This window comes from Bombina bombina, chromosome 1, assembly GCF_027579735.1.
Source record: "Bombina bombina isolate aBomBom1 chromosome 1, aBomBom1.pri, whole genome shotgun sequence".
Taxonomy (NCBI): domain Eukaryota; kingdom Metazoa; phylum Chordata; class Amphibia; order Anura; family Bombinatoridae; genus Bombina; species Bombina bombina.
In genome coordinates this window covers 556,992,211-557,012,941 of record NC_069499.1, presented here as the reverse complement: position 1 = coordinate 557,012,941, position 20,731 = coordinate 556,992,211, and the positions used below count along the sequence as shown (strand labels likewise).

The window sequence follows — 20,731 nt, the reverse complement described above, 5'->3', positions numbered from 1 at the left end:
GTATAAGATTAGGGGTGTTTTGACTCGGGGTTCCGGTTAGGGTGTTAGGTGTAAATATAAAATGTGTTTCCCCATAGGAATCAATGGGGCTGCGGTATAGAGCTCAATTTTGCTCTACGTTCACTTCTTGCCTTTTAACGCCGGGTTTGTAAAAACCTGTAAAACCAGCGCTGCAGGTAAGTGAGCGATGAGAAGAAACTGCACGTTAGCACCGCACCCCTCATAATGCAAGGCTCGTAATCTAGCCGTTTGTTTCTTGTTATCCTTTGTTGAAAAGCATGCCTAGGTAGGCTCAGCAGCAGACCACATGACAGGCCAGGAATAGTTTTTTTTTTTTTGCTATTTATAATCCTAATTGTTTCTTCCGTAGTACAATTTTAATGTTTCTAAGTCATAAGTGTTGTGTGGAAAATAAAATCTTTTTAGTCATGTTTTTTTTTAATAGTCAAGTGTGTGTGTTTTTCCAGAAGATTAATGTGTGGATTAAAAGATTTGTAAAATTGTAACATTAACTAAAGTGTTCCCATGTCCAAAAGGGAATGCCTGTTCTGACAGAAATACAGCCACTATATATTGGTCCTCTGTAGTGAACAGCAGGGTCATGTTCCTTTCAGGAGATAAAATGTATTTTATTATTTACAAGGTGAGAAAAGGTATCTGAAGTTATCGAGTGTGAAGAGTTCTAGATGCAAGAGGAAAGGGGGAGTGATGTGAAATAAATGAGTGAAAAACTCCAGTGTTTATCAAGATGTTTCAGTTATGGTCAGTTAGACCATTAATTGTTCACTGAGGAGCTGCTGGCGCATGTTTTAATATAAATAATGTCTACAGATCATAATTAATAAGTTGGAGACAACACACTGATAAATATGCCAAGTTACATTTGTTGTGAATACAGAGAATCTTTAGAACTAAGCATCTTACCCAGAGGTGTAACTAGAAACCACAGGGCCCAGGTGCAAGAATCTAAGAAGGTCCCCCCCCCACACTTTTAACAGAGAAAAAAAAAAAATTAATCAGATTACATGTCTGCAAAAGGAGGTACCCTGTGCCCACAGTCTGTGAGCTGGTCTGACCCCCTGTTACTGTATATAGTGACACTGTTTAACCCACCAGTACTGTATATAGTGAGTCAGTGACACAGTCTGTAACCTGCCAGTGAGATGGCTGGCCTGACCCTACCGACCCCAGTACTTTATAAAGTGACCACAGTAGTCTGTGACATGGTCGAGCCCCCGTACTGTATAAATTGGTACTGTATAGACTGACACTGTTTACCTCCTGTAATAACAAGGTCTGTAATTTGCTGGTTCCACAAACATGCACACACAGTCACATACATACATACACACACACATACATGCATAAATACACACACAGTCACATACATACATACACACACACACAAACACCAATGGGTAAAACAGAAACACTAACCCCTGTAGTCAGAGACACTAGTGAAGCATCATGTCACACTCACATGATATCAGTGCAGGCAGTGGCAGTTCAACGTTTTTTATTGTAAAAAAAAAATATTTTTTTTTTAAGCTGGGCCCCCAGTCGCAATTGCGACGTCTGCACCCCCTGTAGTTTTGCCCCTGATCTTACCAATGAAACCCCTTGAGTTTCAGAATATCTAGGACAGCAGCATCCTAACATAAGTACATGTGATTGGCACACTATAAACATGTGGCTGTGTATTCACAATATCATACCTTGCACAAAGTACTACTTGTTTACTAAATACAAAATAGGATTGCCAGTCTATGTTCTAACCAATTTAATATTATGACTTTATAAAGTTCATGCAGAATTTAAAGGGACATGAAACCCAAGACATTTCTTTCATGATTTAGGTAGCATATACCATTTTTAAACAACTTTCAAGTCTACTTCTATTATCAAATTTGTTTCATTCTCTTGGTATCATTTGTTGAAGTAGCAGCAATGCACTACAGGTTTTTAACTGAATACATGGGTGAGCCAATGACAATCGGTATATATATGCAGCCACCAATCAGCAGATAGAACCTAGGTTATTTGCCGCTCCTGAGCTTACCTAGATAAACCTTTCAACAAAGGATAACAAGCGAAGGAAGCAAATTAAATAATAGAAGTAAAATGAAAAGTTGTTTATTTCCTCTGTCTAAATCATGAATGTCTAATTATGACTTTACTGTCCCTTTAAAATAAGAGCATTTTTAAAGTTGTTTTGCATGCCTCTTGGGGAAGGAAACAGTTAATACAGGTTAATTAAATTAGAACACATTTCTCAACTTTGTAACTGAAACAAGGTAATTCTTCTTGACATAGGAATACACCTTTTTCTTAGAATCAGCTATATTATATAATCAGCCCTAGTGTGTTGATGGAAGAATCCCTAGTTTCCATGATATAAAAATCATCTGCCCCATTGTATTCTATATCAGAAATATTGTAACCCCGTTTTCATTTGTTATTTTTTTTTCAGGACTTTTGGGTTAATGTAAGGAAAATTAATAAATAACTTTTTTAGGTACTGGATTAAAAGTGTACCTGCAGAGACTTTAATATATATTTGTGATAGCAATATTAATATTTTGCCCTCAAAGTTTTTTTTTTTTTTTAAACTTAAGTAAACCTAAATATTTGCTATTGGTGTATTCACTTGCAAAAATGTTTTCAAACGTTGAAGAAAATAATCTGTTAAATAATGTTTTTAGTTGTTACAAAACTTAAAATTCTTTTTTCTTTTCTTTTAAAGGATCCTTCAAATCAAAAACCTGGACGAAAGAAAACGGTGTCTTTCAGCAGCATGCCTTCAGAAAAGAAAATCAGTAGTGCCAGCGACTGTATAAGCTTCATGCAAGGAGGATGTGAGCTGAAGAAGGTCCGGCCAAACTCTCGTATCTACAGTCGCTTTTTTACACTTGATACAGATGTCCAAGCACTGCGTTGGGAGCCTTCAAAAAAAGACCCTGAAAAGGCTAAGCTGGATATCTCTGCGATCAAAGAGATAAGACTTGGGAAGAATACTGAGACATTCAGAAATAATGGGCTTGCAGATCAGATTTGTGAAGACAGTGCATTCTCGATTATTCATGGAGAGAATTATGAGTCCCTGGACCTAGTTGCTAATTCAGCAGATGTTGCAAATATTTGGGTATCTGGTCTAAGGTATTTGGTTTCACACAGCAAGCAACCATTGGACTTTGGTGAGGGTGAAAATAATACTCCTAGAATAGCTTGGCTTAAGTCTGTCTTTGTGGCTGCTGACATAGATGGAAATGGGATCATGTTGGAGGATACAGCTGTTGAGTTGATTAAGCAACTTTCCCCTGCAATCAAAGAATCCAAAGTTAGGTTAAAGTTTAAAGAGATCCAAAAGATCAAAGAGAAGCTCACTACCAGAGTGACTGAAGAAGAGTTTTGTGAAGCATTCTGTGAACTCTGCACAAGACCAGAAGTGTATTTTTTACTTGTGCAGATTTCAAAAAACAAAGAATATTTAGATGCAAATGATCTTATGTTGTTTTTAGAATCAGAGCAAGGAATGACTCAAGTAAAAGAGGATATGTGTCTGGAAATTATAAAAAAGTATGAGGTATCTCAGGAGGGTCGTTTGAGGGGTTTCCTTACAATTGATGGCTTCACTAAGTATTTGCTCTCACCAGAATGTGATATTTTTGATGCTGTCCACAAGAGGGTCAGTCAAGATATGACCCAACCATTATCACACTACTATATCAACTCCTCTCATAACACATACTTAATAGAAGACCAGTTCAGAGGTCCTGCAGACATCAATGGATATGTGAGAGCCCTAAAAATGGGCTGTCGGAGTATTGAGCTTGATGTAAGTGACGGCCCAGACAATGAGCCAATCATCTGCAATCGAAACAGCATGACCTCACCTTTAGCCTTTCGTAATGTTATTGAGGTTATAAACAAATATTCCTTCATCTCTTCTGAATTCCCACTCATTGTTTGCATTGGGAACCATTGCTCGGTTCAGCAACAAAAGGTGATGGTGCAGCACATAAAGAAGATTTTTGGGAGCAAACTATACACTGAAATGCCTTCACCTGCAGATTGCTACCTTCCATCTCCAGAGAAACTAAGGAAAAAGGTTATTTTGAAAGGAAAGAAGCTGCCTTCTGACTTTGACCTGTTGGAAGGAGAGGTTACAGATGAAGATGAGGAAGCTGAAATGTCTCGTCGGATGTCTGAGGACTACTTTGGGGAGCAGAGACTGATTAAACTTTGCAGAGAACTTTCAGACTTGGTTTCAATTTGTAAATCAGTGCAATATAAAGATTTTGATGTTTCTATGAAAAATCAAAACTATGGGGAGATTTGCTCACTTAGTGAAAGCCAAGCGAGTCAAATTGCTAATGAGTACCCAGAAGACTTTGTAAACTACAATAAGAAGTTTCTCTCCAGGGTATATCCAAGTCCAATGAGGATAGATTCTAGTAATCTAAATCCTCAAGATTTCTGGAATTGTGGATGTCAGATTGTAGCTATGAACTACCAGACTCCTGGTCCTATGATGGATCTTAACATTGGGTGGTTTCTACAGAATGGGGGGTGTGGGTATGTTCTTCGCCCATACATTATGAGAGATGAAATTTCTTTTTTCAGTGCAAACACTAAAGGTGTGGTACCTGGTGTGTCTCCCCAGGTTTTACATATAAAGATCATCAGTGGTCAGAACTTTCCAAAACCCAAAGGAGCTTGTGCAAAGGGTGAGGTGATTGATCCATATGTTTGTATAGAAATTCATGGCATTCCAGCTGACTGTGCAGAACAAAGAACTAGAACAGTACAGCAAAATGGGGATAATCCAATTTTTGATGAGAGTTTCGAGTTCCAGATTAACCTACCAGAATTAGCCATGGTCCGCTTCATGGTTCTTGATGATGACTATATAGGTGATGAGTTTATTGGCCAATATACCTTACCCCTTGAATGCTTGCAGCCTGGATACCGACACATACCTTTGCGTTCCTTTGTTGGAGACACAATTGAACATGCCAAACTATTTGTTCACATTGCAATTACTAACCGGGGTGGTGGAGGAAAGGCACAAAAACGAGGCTTGTCTGCTAGAATAGGGAAGAAGGCCAGAGAATACACAATGCTTCGGAACACTGGTCTTAAAGCAGTAGATGACATTTTTAAGCTTGCGGTTCATCCTCTTCGAGAAGCTACTGACATCAAGGAAAACATGCAGGTAAGGTGCCTTTATTAAATTGCTGTTTAATGATAAGAGATTAGGCTTAAATCTATTTAGGCTTATGTTCCTCTGACGACTTGCATGTTTTGTATCCTAGAAAATATCTGCATCCTAAATTTTTTAATAATTATTTACTACTACATAAAGCCTTATGGAGCTGTAAAAATAAATTTAATAGGCAAACTGCTTTCATTGGCATAAATCTCTTGTGAACTTAAAGGGACATTAAACTAATTTTTCAGAATATCTGCAAAATTAATAGATGTTTTAAAACCTGCATTACAATGATGGATGGGGAGTAGGTATAAACCCCCTTTATCTCAGCTCCTGTAAGGCCCAGAAACCACCAAGACCCATTGTTTGTAACTTGGGGCTATACAATTTAAGCACAATTTTTAAAAATAAAATGAAACAAAACGCACACTTTTTCAGAGTGGAGGTATCTATGCACTTATAATAGGTCATTAAAAAGGCCCCCAAGATTCCTTGTTTTAAAGCCAGGAAGCCCCTCTATAAAATAAAGCCCCTACATAGGTTTTAAAAGCCAGGATATCAATGTGGCAATAAAAATAACATTAACAAGCCACTTGTATTGGCTGGTTATTTAACGTGCGCCTGTAAATGGGCAAATGTGCCCCTTTACAGGGCACGTTACGATATCGCTCCACTCGTAATCTAGCCCATTATAGGGATAGCAATGTTGAGTTTCATGTCCCTTTAAATTTCATGAAGTGGTTGAAGAATAATGAAAATATGACATTTTAAAATACATATAATAAAACAAATTGGGCTTGATTGTGGAGTGCAATAATATTAGTTCTGCTGTTTACAAACATAGATCAAACATAATCAATAGCACTTTTATTTTTGCGCTCATGTTACAAGTTAAAAGTAATATTTTATCTCTTGAGCAAAAGTCTGGGGCATGCTAACATCTGGGTGTCAGATAGAAGGGGTACACTAGATCCCTTACATAATAGACTTCTGGTGGGGGCCTGAAAAAAAACATAAAGGCTGAAGCTTAAACTCAAAGCCAAAGGTGCACTATACCGCCACTCAGGTAGTGAAGTTCTTTACTTACTTGAAAAAGTTACATACACTGCACACATATAAATACATCCATACACAATCATACATATACATACACAAATAAATATACAGGTAGCCCTCAGTTTACGCCGGGGTTAGGTTCCAGAAGGAATGGTTGTAAATCGAAACCGTTGTAAATTGAAACCCAGTTTATAATGTAAGTCAATCGGAAATGAGGGAGTTAGATTCCAGTCCCCTCTCAAAATTGTCATAAGTAACACCTAATACATTATTTTTAAAGCTTTGAAATGAAGACTTTAAATGCTAAAAAGCATTATAAACCTAATAAAATAATCACACAACACAGAATATATAATTAAACTAAATTAAATTAACAAAAACATTTGCTAAACAGCATTATAAACCTAATAAAATAATCACACAACACAGACTTCACTTGCATTTTTCTGCTAACAGTTCATTCTATGCATTCCAATCTGGACTGATATATAGACAGGAAGATCTTGTTCCTTTGAAATCTGCTCAATAGCTCAGGTCTGGTTAAACTGATTAATTTCAGCTTGCTTGGCTTTGCTGCAACACAAGCGGACAGCTTCACCTACTGGCTATTTTAATAAATGCACTGCTTCTCAATGTTTTTCAATAGCAGTCACATGACTGGAAAAAAGGTTGTTATTCTGAAACGGTGTAAATTGAACCGTTGTAAAACGAGGGCCACCTGTATATATTTAAATCACGTTCAAAACATTTATTTTGCAGTTAGTATTTTTAAATGCAAGTAAAAAAAACTTATTTTAATATATTTTTGTTGTGTTTTTGCATATTTTCAAGCAATTACTCTTAACTCACCACTTGTAATATGAGCTCTAATAGAGTTCTCTGTGCTATTCATTAAAAGTATAAGACTTTCTAAAATAATGTCGCACTTCTTAAGAATTTCTGGTAAACCTTTTCTACCATAAACTTCTAATACCAGATTGTGCGCTATTCTTAGTGCAAGCTCGCACAATGGATAACACACCCTGGGCTAATGATTGCGCTCCACTTGTAATCCAGGCCATTTAGGGGGATTATGTTTTGAGTATATAATGTCCCATTAGACTACATTTTAGAAGTTTTATTTAAAATTGGCTTAGTGTAGGCTCAATTGGTGAATATTAATTGGAGGAATAACCAGTTCTAGTGGTTGTTCATATAATTTAATATTATAAAATAAATGAAAGCAATTTAAACCTAAGTTTTTTCATGAAACATTATTCCTGGTTGACTTCTCTTGCTTTATGTATGGAGAAATCTTGACCCACAATACATTTCATCTAAATTAATTTGCATTTAGCTCACTGTTAATACTAACTATCTCTTTATGCAGAATGCTTTGGTTTCATTGAAGGAACTGCGTGGCCTTCCCCCGAGCGCCACTCTAGAGAAATCTTGACCCAAAATACATTTCATCTAAATTAATTTGCATTTATATGCTATCTATGACAGTAATGGAGACATTTTTACATTTTGGGAAATCTTTGCACAAAAATATAATGATCTCCACAATATGTCTTGTTAACATCATATAGCGCTTAGCAGATATTGTTGAGGAAGCTCACTGTTAATACTAACTATCTCTTTATGCAGAATGCTTTGGTTTCATTGAAGGAACTGTGTGGCCTTCCCACGAGTGCCACTCTAAAGCAGTGCATGCTGTCGCTGGCCTCACGTCTTGTGAATAATGACAACACACCCTCCGTCGCCCTCAGTATGAAGGATACATACCCTTACTTGGAGCCAATGGGAACAGTTCCTGATGTCCAGAAAAAACTTTTAGCAGCTTATGATATGGTATGTGCATAGGCTTTCCTTATATGTAAGTGGCCAGTTCTGTCGTATTACTAAGTGAATATGTGGCTGAAACTGGATTAAGTCATTTCTAGCACTTGGACGTTGACTTGCTAATAATAATAATGCGAACAGTGTGGTGGCAGTACTATAAAAGCAGAGACAAACAGTTATTTGCTTACATTTTGGTCTGAAATTTTTAATTGGCAGCAAATCCCTATGCTGTCACATAAGCTTCTCTATTCACCTATCATGTAAACTATCTCAATTTTAAATGAACATTTTCCATACAATATGTTGTCTCATTCATTTCACATTAATACATTATAGACTCTGAAGAAGAAACTACAATGTTGCCTGAAGGAAATCAGTAAGGGGCACAATCCTTGATCATAACACAAATCCGTATTGATTGTTTTACCCACATGTGCAAGTCAGCGCACGCCTCATTTCTCTCAATAAAATGCAGCGCCTTAAAGGGACATTATACGCTAGATTTTTCTTTGCATACATGTTTTGTAGATGATCCATTTATTTAGCCTATACAGCTTTTTTTTAATAAAAATGTATAGTTTCGCTTATTTTTAAATAACATTGCACTTATTTTTAGACTCCTAACCAAGCCCCAAAGTTTTAGAAGAATACTGATGTATACCTACTCCAGCTTGTTCCTGTTTGAGTATAGAGTCTTTTCATATGCAGAGGAAGGGAAGTGTCTGCTCTTTTTGATATAGAACCACACAGCTAACCTTTTCAACAGAGCTAAACTGGGATCTTCTAAGTAAGTTTTTAAATGGTTGTATACTGGATTTTTAGATCAGTATCTGTGCATATTATTCTTTATAGTGGTGTCTATTACATGCAGTTAAATGAAAATTGGTGTTTACTGTCTCTTTAAGAGAAAAGGGGATTCTCCACAGGGCCATCTCATCTGGGAAAACACCAAGCACATAGACAGGTGCCACACACACAGAGCTTGCTAGTTGCTCCTATGTAAGTTACTGTAATGAAGCTACATGTAGACAGAGAAAAAAATATTAAAGCCGGATGTGTTTTAGCAACTTTAGCAGCCTATATGAAGGTCACTAAATATTTATAATCACTATGATCACACTTAACTATTTAGTGAAAGCAGTCTATATGCAGGTCACTAAATAAGTCACTATGGTCACACATCACTATTTAGTTAAAGCAGTCTATATGCAGGTCACTAAATAATAATAGTCACTATGATCACACATCACTATTTAGTTAAAGCAGTCTATATGCATGCAGGCACTAAATAATAAGTCACTATGATCAAACATCAATATTTATTGAAAGCAGCCTATATGCAGGTCACTAAATAATAATAGTCACTGATAACACATCACTATTTAGTGAAAGCAGTCTATATGCAGGTCACTAAATAATAATAGTCACTGATCACACATCACTATTTAGTGAAAGCAGTCTATATGCAGGTCACTAAATAATAATAGTCACTGATCACACATCACTATTTAGTGAAAGCAGTCTATATGCAGGTCACTAAATAATAATAGTCACTATGATCACACATCACTATTTAGTGAAAGCAGTCTATATGCAGGTCACTAAATAATAATAGTCACTATGATCACACATTACTATTTAGTAAAATCAGCCTATGTGCAGGTCACTAAATAATAATAGTCACTGATAACACCTCACTATTTAGTGAAAGCAGCCTATATGCAGGTCACTAAATAATAATAGTCACTGATCACACATCACTATTTAGTTAAAGCAGCCTATATGCAGGTCACTAAATAATAATAGTCACTATGATCACACATCACTATTTAGTGAAAGCAGCCTATATGCAGGTCACTAAATAATAATAGTCACTGATCACAGATCACTATTCAGTGAAAGCAGCCTATATGCAGGTCACTAAATAATAATAGTCACTATGATCACACATCAATATTTATTGAAAGCAGCCTATATGCAGGTCACTAAATAATAATAGTCACTGATAACACCTCACTATTTAGTGAAAGCAGCCTATATGCAGGTCACTAAATAATAATAGTCACTATGATCACAGATCACTATTTAGTGAAAGCAGTCTATATGCAGGTCACTAAATAGTAATAGTCACTATGATCACACATCACTATTTAGTGAAAGCAGCCTATATGCAGGTCACTAAATAATAATAGTCACTATGATCACAGATCACTATTTAGTGAAAGCAGCCTATATGCAGGTCACTAAATAATAATAGTCACTGATCACACATCACTATTCAGTGAAAGCAGCCTATATGCAGGTCACTAAATAATAATAGTCACTATGATCACACATCACTATTTAGTGAAAGCAGCCTATATGCAGGTCACTAAATAATAATAGTCACTGATCACACATCACTATTCAGTGAAAGCAGTCTATATGCAGGTCACTAAATAATAATAGTCACTATGATCACAGATCACTATTTAGTGAAAGCAGTCTATATGCAGGTCACTAAATAGTAATAGTCACTATGATCACACATCACTATTTAGTGAAAGCAGTCTATATGCAGGTCACTAAATAATAATAGTCACTATGATCACACATCACTATTTAGTGAAAGCAGCCTATATGCAGGTCACTAAATAATAATAGTCACTGATCACACATCACTATTCAGTGAAAGCATCCTATATGCAGGTCACTAAATAATAATAGTCACTATGATCACACATCAATATTTATTGAAAGCAGCCTATATGCAGGTCACTAAATAATAATAGTCACTGATAACACCTCACTATTTAGTGAAAGCAGCCTATATGCAGGTCACTAAATAATAATAGTCACTGATCACACATCACTATTTAGTGAAAGCAATCTATATGCAGGTCACTAAATAATAATAGTCACTATGATCACACATCACTATTTAGTGAAAGCAGTCTATATGCAGGTCACTAAATAATAATAGTCACTATGATCACACATCACTATTTAGTAAAAGCAGCCTATATGCAGGTCACTAAATAATAATAGTCACTATGATTACATATCACTATTTAGTGAAAGCAGCCTATATGCAGGGCACTAAATAATAATAGTCACTATGATCACACATCACTATTTAGTGAAAGCAGTCTATATGCAGGGCACTAAATAATAATAGTCATTATGATCACATATCACTATTTAGTGAAAGCAGTCTATATGCAGGTCACTAAATAATAATAGTCACTATGATCACAGATCACTATTTAGTGAAAGCAGCCTATATGCAGGTCACTAAATAATAAGTCACTATGATCACATATCACTATTTAGTAAAAGCAGTCTATATGCAGGTCACTAAATAATAATAGTCATTATGATCACATATCACTATTTACTGAAATCAGCTTATATGCAGGTCACTAAATAATAAGTCACTATGATCACACATCACTATTTAGTAAAAGCAGCCTATATGCAGGTCACTAAATAATAATAGTGACTATGATCACACATCACTATTTAGTGAAAGCAGTCTATATACAGGTCACTAAATAATAATAGTCACTATGATCACAGATCACTATTCAGTGAAAGCAGCCTATATGCAGGTCACTAAATAATAATAGTCACTATGATCACACATCACTATTTAGTGAAAGCAGCCTATATGCAGGTCACTAAATAATAATAGTCACTGATAACACCTCACTATTTAGTGAAAGCAGCCTATATGCAGGTCACTAAATAATAATAGTCACTATGATCACACATCACTATTTAGTGAAAGCAGTCTATATACAGGTCACTAAATAATAATAGTCACTATGATCACAGATCACTATTCAGTGAAAGCAGCCTATATGCAGGTCACTAAATAATAATAGTCACTATGATCACACATCACTATTTAGTGAAAGCAGCCTATATGCAGGTCACTAAATAATAATAGTCACTGATCACACCTCACTATTTAGTGAAAGCAGTCTATATACAGGTCACTAAATAATAATAGTCACTATGATCACACATCACTATTTAGTAAAAGCAGCCTATATGCAGGTCACTAAATAATAATAGTCACTATGATCACACATCACTATTTAGTGAAAGCAGTCTATATACAGGTCACTAAATAATAATAGTCACTATGATCACAGATCACTATTTAGTGAAAGCAGTCTATATGCAGGTCACTAAATAATAATAGTCACTATGATCACACATCACTATTTAGTGAAAGCAGTCTATATGCAGGTCACTAAATAGTAATAGTCACTATGATCACACATCACTATTTAGTGAAAGCAGTCTATATGCAGGTCACTAAATAATAATAGTCACTATGATCACAGATCACTATTCAGTGAAAGCAGCCTATATGCAGGTCACTAAATAATAATAGTCACTATGATCACACATCACTATTCAGTGAAAGCAGTCTATATACAGGTCACTAAATAATAATAGTCACTATGATCACACATCACTATTTAGTGAAAGCAGCCTATATGCAGGTCACTAAATAATACTAGTCACTGATAACACCTCACTATTTAGTGAAAGCAGCCTATATGCAAGTCACTAAATAATAGTCACTGATCACACATCACTATTGCTTTGATATTCACACAAAAAGTACAGATTATGATAAGATCTTATACACAATAATCTTGCACCAATGGCAAAGAAACAATACTCTCCTTTAAATCTGGACCGCTGCCTTCTTGCAGTCTCTCCCAGAAGACTGAACAATATGAATCGTGAAAGGTTTACAGATGGCGATGGTCTTTAGTGCAAGTATTCCAATCAATGTAGATATCTCTACCAAATAAAGGAAAAAAGCTTGACGGATGTATTATAGCCAAGTGTTATATGTGCAGTATACTCACTCTATAAATTTTGAGTAGTCAGCCAAGCTGGAGTAGAGTTGAAACCACGTATATCTTGTATAAATCTCCACCAAGACTAGGAGGAAATAAAAGCTCCAATGAGGGTAAGGTAAGTCACTTCGTATTGTTTTAATTAGTAACTTACTCCAATAAAAACCGAATTCCAGCGATGTCACAGCAACAAAGTAAAGACAAAAAGACACTATGGGGCCTATCTATCAAGCTCCGAAAGGAGCTTGACGGCCCATATTTCTGGTGAGTCTTCAGACTCGCCAGAAACAGCAGTTATGAAGCAGTGGTCACAAAGACCGCTGCTCCATAACCCTGTCCGCCTGCTCTGAGCAGACGGACAGGAATCGCAACAATTCAACCCGATCGAGTACGATCGGGTTGATTGACACCCCCTGCTGGCGACGATTGGCCGCGAGTCTGCAGGGGGCGGCGTTGCACCAGCAGCTCTTGTGAGCTGCTGGTGCAATGTTAAATGCGTATTGCTTTCCGCATTCAGCGATGTCTTGCGGACCTGATCCGCACTGTCGGATCAGGTCCGCAAGACATTTCTTAAATATGCCTCTATGTGTCTAATATAAAATGAACAAAGCTTTATTAGCTCAAAGCGGTTCAACGTTAAAAACGTCTTTCTCAAGAGAAAGTTAAAATCAATGGTAGTTTGCTGTGGTGTGACATACAATGCTGGTTTAAATACAAATCACCTGTGTTCTAACTTCCGGTTTTACCGGAGATTAGATTCACATAGATATTCTCGAAAAAAACCTTTTTGGCCAGAGGATTCCTAAATTTAAGTTTTTGAAATTATATAAATCACTATTATATGAAAAATAATTACTTTTTCAAAGCGGAGCCCTCTGGTCAAAATGTAAAGAAAAATTACCCAATAAGAATCGTATTTGAAATGTAACCAATGAGGTAGATGTAGATAAAGTTCTCAATCAAGTAGTCCCATTAAGAAAGTTCTGTTTCAGGTCCGTGATAGTCATGTGATATTTCAGGCCAATCGTTGTTAGTTATTCGCTCCTGGATGGCATAGGTCCCGTCCTGCTGTGTTGACCAATCAGACGGTCTGAATCTCGTCAGGTTAGAGAAAGGTTGCAGTCTCTTATCAGGTCGGCCCAGTTTGTGACGTTATTTAGTTGGGCCAATTGCCATAAAGAGTCCGGCCAATCAAGGCCTGAGATTTTTTTTATTTTTTTATTTATTCTTTTATTGAGGTTTGGCATGTACTGTTACAGACAAACAATATTTGAAAATGAAAATATACAATGAAATCAAAACTGTTACATCACAATTGTTACATCACAGATAAATTCAAGTAAGCAAAGAAGAACCTCATATTTTCTAGTTTTTCAAATTTCTTCCTAGAAATATATATCCCTTAATGAATATTTAAGACCTTTTGGGCTTAATTATTTGTATAAGAGTTGCTTAGGGAGATATAACAACAAGATAAACATCAAATATAAACTAAGTAAACATCTAGAACTGCATAAATGTAGTAGTATGTATGTATTTAAGTTAGAACCTCTTTTTAGCGAGTATAATTTCTTTCAATAACACAAGAGGTTACTCCTGAGTCCTGAGAAATTTAAAGCACTAAAGATAGAGAAATATATAGGTAGGTGCATAGCGTTAGATTCAGAAGTTAATATTCGGTTTGTGAAAAAAGAAGATAATGCTAGACAATCTTGCTAGGCTTGGGAGGAAAAGTAATGTCAATAATATTTTGTATTGCAAGATATAATTCTAAAAAAAGGAAATTAAGGTGCGGTATTGGCTAGAGAAACCGCATAGTTAACCCTCCTGGTATAGGAGATACATTATTGGGGGGGGGAGGTGGTAACTTGAGTGTGGTAAACAAAATATATAAGCAAAGCGCCATATCTATTCTAAGAGTTTCACGAGCATCTGGGGTATCAGAGGACATATGGGAACGAGCTAGTTGAAAGATGGGTCAATGTGATACCATGCATGAGAAAGCCTAGATGTTTCAGGCATTAAACCTAGCACTGGTTGAGTAGCTCATTTATAATATTATGAAGAGGGAGACTATATGGAATAGCACTAGAGTAGGTCCAGCCCCCACTAAGGCTTTTTTTCTTATATTCTAGATAGCTGTTATAAGGATCACACAAGATTAAATGTCTTACATAGGCAAATAAGTAAATAAAAAGAGAGTCTACTGTTCCCCTATACATATTATACATATACATTACATTACATAATGAACTAATATATAACAGGCCCCAAAGTATTACCAGTGAGTGCAGCTAATAGAAATTATATGCCTAGTAGCTGTAGAAATAAAGATGCTCATCCTACATAGACTTTGCATTATATGAGTTATACAATACATAATTATCAGTGGATCGTCAGGATATCAAGTATGTAACAATACTCTGCGGTGATCCAAGGGACAGTCTATTGTATCAGTGCCCAAATTGTTTGTAATGTGAAGCCCCAAAAAGTAGTCTCAGGTCAAGAATATAGAAGAAAAAATAATGAACAACCAATATAAATATGACAATGGGTAAAATCTATCTATCAGCAGACTGACCAATATTATTTAACTGATAAACTCCACTAGTTAAGCAGAGAACATAGTTTTGTATAAATAAGAGCTTATATCCCAGCAGTATACTGGGCAGTTTGGTTTTAACAGGAGGGTGGACCAATCAGGTATGCAGGTAGTCCTCTATACATTATTTGCTTTAACTGTAATTCAAGACAGGAACTTGTATCAAGAAACATACTAAGACACAGAGAGCTGGGACTCCCGCAAGTAAAACATTTGAACATAACTCCTCAGACATGTATAGGAAGTTTAGGAGATCAATGCCCAGTTACATAGGTGGGAAGATATGTGGGAAGATATAATATGAATCTGCCACAGGGCATGGGCCCTATGCCCTGCAGCATTAGATACAAAGGTCTATTATTCAGCACAAATGTAAGATCTCTATCATCCAGTGAAGTCATACCCAACTCAGTCCAAATTTGACCCTTCTTCTCTATTTCTCAACTATGTTGTATATATGAAAGATCAGGTGATAGCAGTTAAAGTCAGGTATAGGGGTTCATCATCCACACACTTTCAATTGTCACAAACATATTGCATTATATTTCAGTAGGGTAGATATTTTGGAGCTAGTGTGCCTGAATCGTGAGTACTGCACTTGGTATGTGTATCAAGCCTAAGCCCATGTTAAATGTTATCGATATGTTCTGAGCATTTATATCAGTTCCACGTGGAGGCACTGTAATATATAGTAGAAGTGAGTTTCGAATTCTAACTTTAAGATCCTTGCAGGTATTGGGTCTTGTAAAAGATGTTATAAAACAAGAAAATAATGCTTAAACATTCATGAATTGGAAACTATATAAAGTACACAGCAGCAAACAGAGATAACATGGAAATCATAGTCACAAAATAGATTGTAGAGAGATCCCGGGGGCTGCACACATTTCTCTCATTGTCGGCCCAGAGGTTATGTCCAAATTAGCAATAACCAATGCCTCCATGGAGGCCACAAGGAACATACTGCACTGGTTGCAAAAACCCCAGCACTGACCGCCAACCAGCAATAAAATCACTGTTCAATGCAAGGTCCACTGGCAAACTTTCACACTTGTGGTCCTGCATCTTGCGGCCGTTTATCTCCAGCATATATACCCTGAAGCACCATGGAGTGTAAGCTAACTTCCCTTTGCCAGCTTGTTGTCCTGTCATCTGTGCGGTGGCATGTGTAGTATTCTCGGCCAGCATAGTGGTATTTTGTGCATCCGGCTTACGGTTGCTAGGAATTAGCATACCGATTCGCACCTCATCAAAGTCAGAGTCCGAACCTAAGTCTCTAGTCTCCTTTATGGCGGCTGATACGGAAGTGCGCACTCGTCTGGGTAGGTGGCCATTTGTCTTCTGCGGCTCGACTGCACGGCAGCAATCAGGGTTCAATATGGAAGGCCCCTCTGTACTCAGCTTGCGGGTAGGTGTGGGAGGCATCAGTGGTAAGTGAAGCACAGATCTGAGGTCACTTACTAAATGGAGGAATTGTTGCTTAGTTAGCTTCAGAATTGGTGAGTCCCATGCTGCCACTGTCCCCATATTGCGCAGCTATAGCGTTCTGAGATTAATACCTGTCTCACTAGTGATCCTGTTCCGAAGTGCTCCCTCGACAGTTGAAAGGGCAGCGTACTTCTCTGCAGCCTATTTTCTTTGTAGTTAAGCTAGATTGCGGCTCAATAGTCATATGTTGATGAGAATGGCCGCTCCTAGAGGGATTAGGTTGTAGGCCTGCTATCAGAAAGATAGGATCTGTTCATTAGGAGGGTATTCTGCTCCTCCACCTCAAACACCAATATCTCTAGAGCTTCTAAGTTACCAAAATTGTCAAAGTTTGGGAATCTGAACTGCCAAAAGAGTTATTTTCCAAAGAGTATAGCCGGAGCTACTATGAGATGCGACCGTTCAGTTCCATAGCCGACTCCTCCCCCAAGGCCTGAGATTTTTATGTCATTTTAGACATAATCGGTCTACAAAGTTAACAAAAGAAAAACAAGTGTAGAGTATTTGCACTTATGATAACAAAAAAGAAAAAACTATACATTATCCAACACTTGATAATATACAAAATTTAGTATAGATATTCATCTTTTCATTTTATAAATTAGCATTAATATTGCATATTAAAAAATCACATTTAGGGTGAACACTTACACAAAGTTATGTGAATCTTTTACATTATATTTCAAGCTTATACGTACAAAAAATAAAATAAAAATATACAGATACATTTTTAGTAACCTTATATGTGAAAATACTTCATTTTTATTTTGAACCTTTTTTGCGTACTTTATCGTACTATCATAAAAAGGAAATATTTTTATTTTTATAAAAAAGTGCCTAAACTTTTAATATTATAGAGTCAATAACTGTGTATTATAAACCCTTACTATTAATATTTATAAGTGTTTTTATATGTGCTATAAAGTGAACATGGATTTACTACTAAACAAAGGTTGCTATTCTTATATCTTTATTGAGGCCCCAATTCCCATAAGTTCTCAAGGTGTGTATCCACTAAAGCTCCCTTTGTCTAACTCTGCTTCTATACTACCTCCCCTCCAATGAGTTGAAACTTTTTCTATACCTAACCAAAAAAATTGATTAGAGTCATATTCTGGGCATTGATTGAAATGTATAGGGACTCCATGATGTTTTTTATCGATATTATTCAGATGTTCTAAAATCTTGTGGTTTGACACAAGTATTGAATTTTGCATTTACATTGAAGTAAGTATTCAACATTTATAGTCTTGCAGCTAATAAAACTCTTAATCTTAAATGTTTTGCCAGTGTTGGATGACGTGAAGGTTTTGTGCACTCTTTTTGTATAGTTGCACCCTTTACATCTGCCACATGAATAAAAACCTTTTAAATCAAAAATCTGCAGAGGAATTTTAGGGCTCATTCCTTTGATCATAGATGGAGCTAATCTTTGTTTAAAATTGATGCCTCTTCTAAATGTTATCTGTGGTTTGACAGGTATCGTTGGTGCTAAAACTTCATCATTTAGTAAAACATACCAATGTTTATTAATTATTGAGAAAAACTTTTTAAGAGAGAAGGAATTTTACCCCTCTGAGAGAGTAATTACATGGCGCTTGATAAAAAACATGAAGATCATGGAGTCCCTATACATTTCAATCAATGCCCAGAATATGACTCTAATAATTTTTTTTTGGTTAGGTATAGAAAAAGTTTCAACTCATTGGAGGGGAGGTAGTATAGAAGCAGAGTTAGACAAAGGGAGCTTTGGTGGATACACACCTTGAGAACTTATGGGAATTGGGGCCTCAATAAAGATATATGAATAGCAACCTTTGTTTAGTAGTAAATCCATGTTCACTTTATAGCACATATAAAACACTTATAAATATTAATAGTAAGGGTTTATAATACACAGTTATTCACTCTATAATATTAAAAGTTTAGGCACATTTTTATAAAAATAAAAATATTTCCTTTTTATGATAGTACGATAAAGTACACAAAAAAGGTTCAAAATAAAGATAAAGTATTTTCAAATATAAGGTAACTAAAAATGTATCTGTATATATTTTTTTTTTTTTGAAGGAATAAGCTTGAAATATAATGTAAAAGATTCATATAACTTTGTGTAAGTGTTCACCCTAAATGTGATTTTTTTAATATGCAATATTAATGCTAATTTATAAAATGACAAGACGAATATCTATACTAAATTTTGTATGTTATCAAGTGTTGGATAATGTATATTTTTTCTTTTTTGTCATCATAAGTGCAAATACTCTTCACTTGTTTTTCTTTTGTTAACTTTGTAGACCGCTAATGTCTAAAATTACATAAAAATCTCAGGCCTCGATTGGCCGGACTCCAGATGGCAATTGGTCCAACTAAATAATGTCACAAACTTGGCGGACCTGATAAGAGACTGCAACCTTTCTCTATCCTGACGAGATTCAGACCGTCTGATTGATCAACACAGCAGCACGGTACCTATGCCGTCCAGGAGCGAATAACTAACAACGATTGACCTGAAATATCACATGACTATCACGGACCTGAAACGGGACTCTCTTAATGGGACTACTTGATTGAGAATTTTATCTACATCTACCTCATTGGTTACATTTCAAATACGATTCTTATTGGGTAATTTTTCTGTAAATTTTAAACAGAGGGCTCCGCTTTGAAAAAGTAATTATTTTTCATATAATAGCGATTTATATAATTTCAAAAACTTAAATTTAGGAATCCTCTGGCCAAAAAGGTTTTTTTCGAGAATATCTATGTGAATCTAATCTCCGGTAATACCGGAAGTTAGAACCCAGGTGATTTGTATTTAAACCAGCATTGTATGTCACACCACAGCAAACTACCATTCAACTAGATTACGAGATGTGTGTAAGGGTAAAATAGCAGCGTTAAGAGGTCCTAACACTACTTTTTTACGCTCGCTGCTATTACGAGTCTTGCAGGTTTAGCGGCACCGCACACTTCTTTGGCCTTACCGCAAAATGACTTACGTAAACTTCGTAAAGTCTTTTTTCTATGGGACTTCCATAGCGCCGGTATTACGAGTCTGTCCTGGGAGGCCAGAAAGTGAGCAGTACACCCTACCCTGTCAAGATCCGTAACGCATTCTAAAGTCAGTAGTTAAGAGTTTTATGGTACAACGCCGTAACATAAAACTCATAACTAAAGTGCTAAAAAGTACACTAACACCCATAAACTACCTATTAACCCCTAAACCGAGGCCATCCCGCATCGCAAACACTATAATAAAATTTTTAACACCTAATCTGCCGCTCCGGACACCGCCACCACCTACATTATATTTATGAACCCCTAGTCTGCTGCCCCCAACATCGCAGACACCTACATTATATTTATTAACCCCTAATCTGCCGCCCCCAATGTCGCCACAACCTACCTACACTTTTTAACCCCTAATCTGCCGCCCCCAACGTCGTTGCCACTATAATAAACATATTAACCCCTAAACTGCCGTACTCCCGCCTCACAAACATTAGTTAAATATTATTAACCCCTAATCTGCCGTCCCTAACATCGACGCCACCTACCTACATTTATTAACCCCTAATCTGCCGCCCCAACATCGCCGCCACTATATTAAAGTTATTAACCCCTAAATCTAAGTCTAACCCTAACACCCCCTAACTTAAATATAATTTAAATAAATCTAAAGAA

General features: G+C 36.3%; 1 protein-coding gene across 1 annotated transcript in view; it reads left to right on the top strand.

Moving 5' to 3' along the window:
* Nucleotides 1-20,731, top strand: part of PLCL1 (phospholipase C like 1 (inactive)) — a 607,815-nt gene that overhangs the window by 398,662 nt on the left and 188,422 nt on the right. The window contains exons 2-3 of the mRNA XM_053698739.1: nucleotides 2,744-5,215; nucleotides 7,898-8,101. Of these exons, the coding sequence (XP_053554714.1) occupies nucleotides 2,744-5,215; nucleotides 7,898-8,101 (2,676 nt within the window). The remainder of the gene's footprint in view (nucleotides 1-2,743; nucleotides 5,216-7,897; nucleotides 8,102-20,731) is intronic.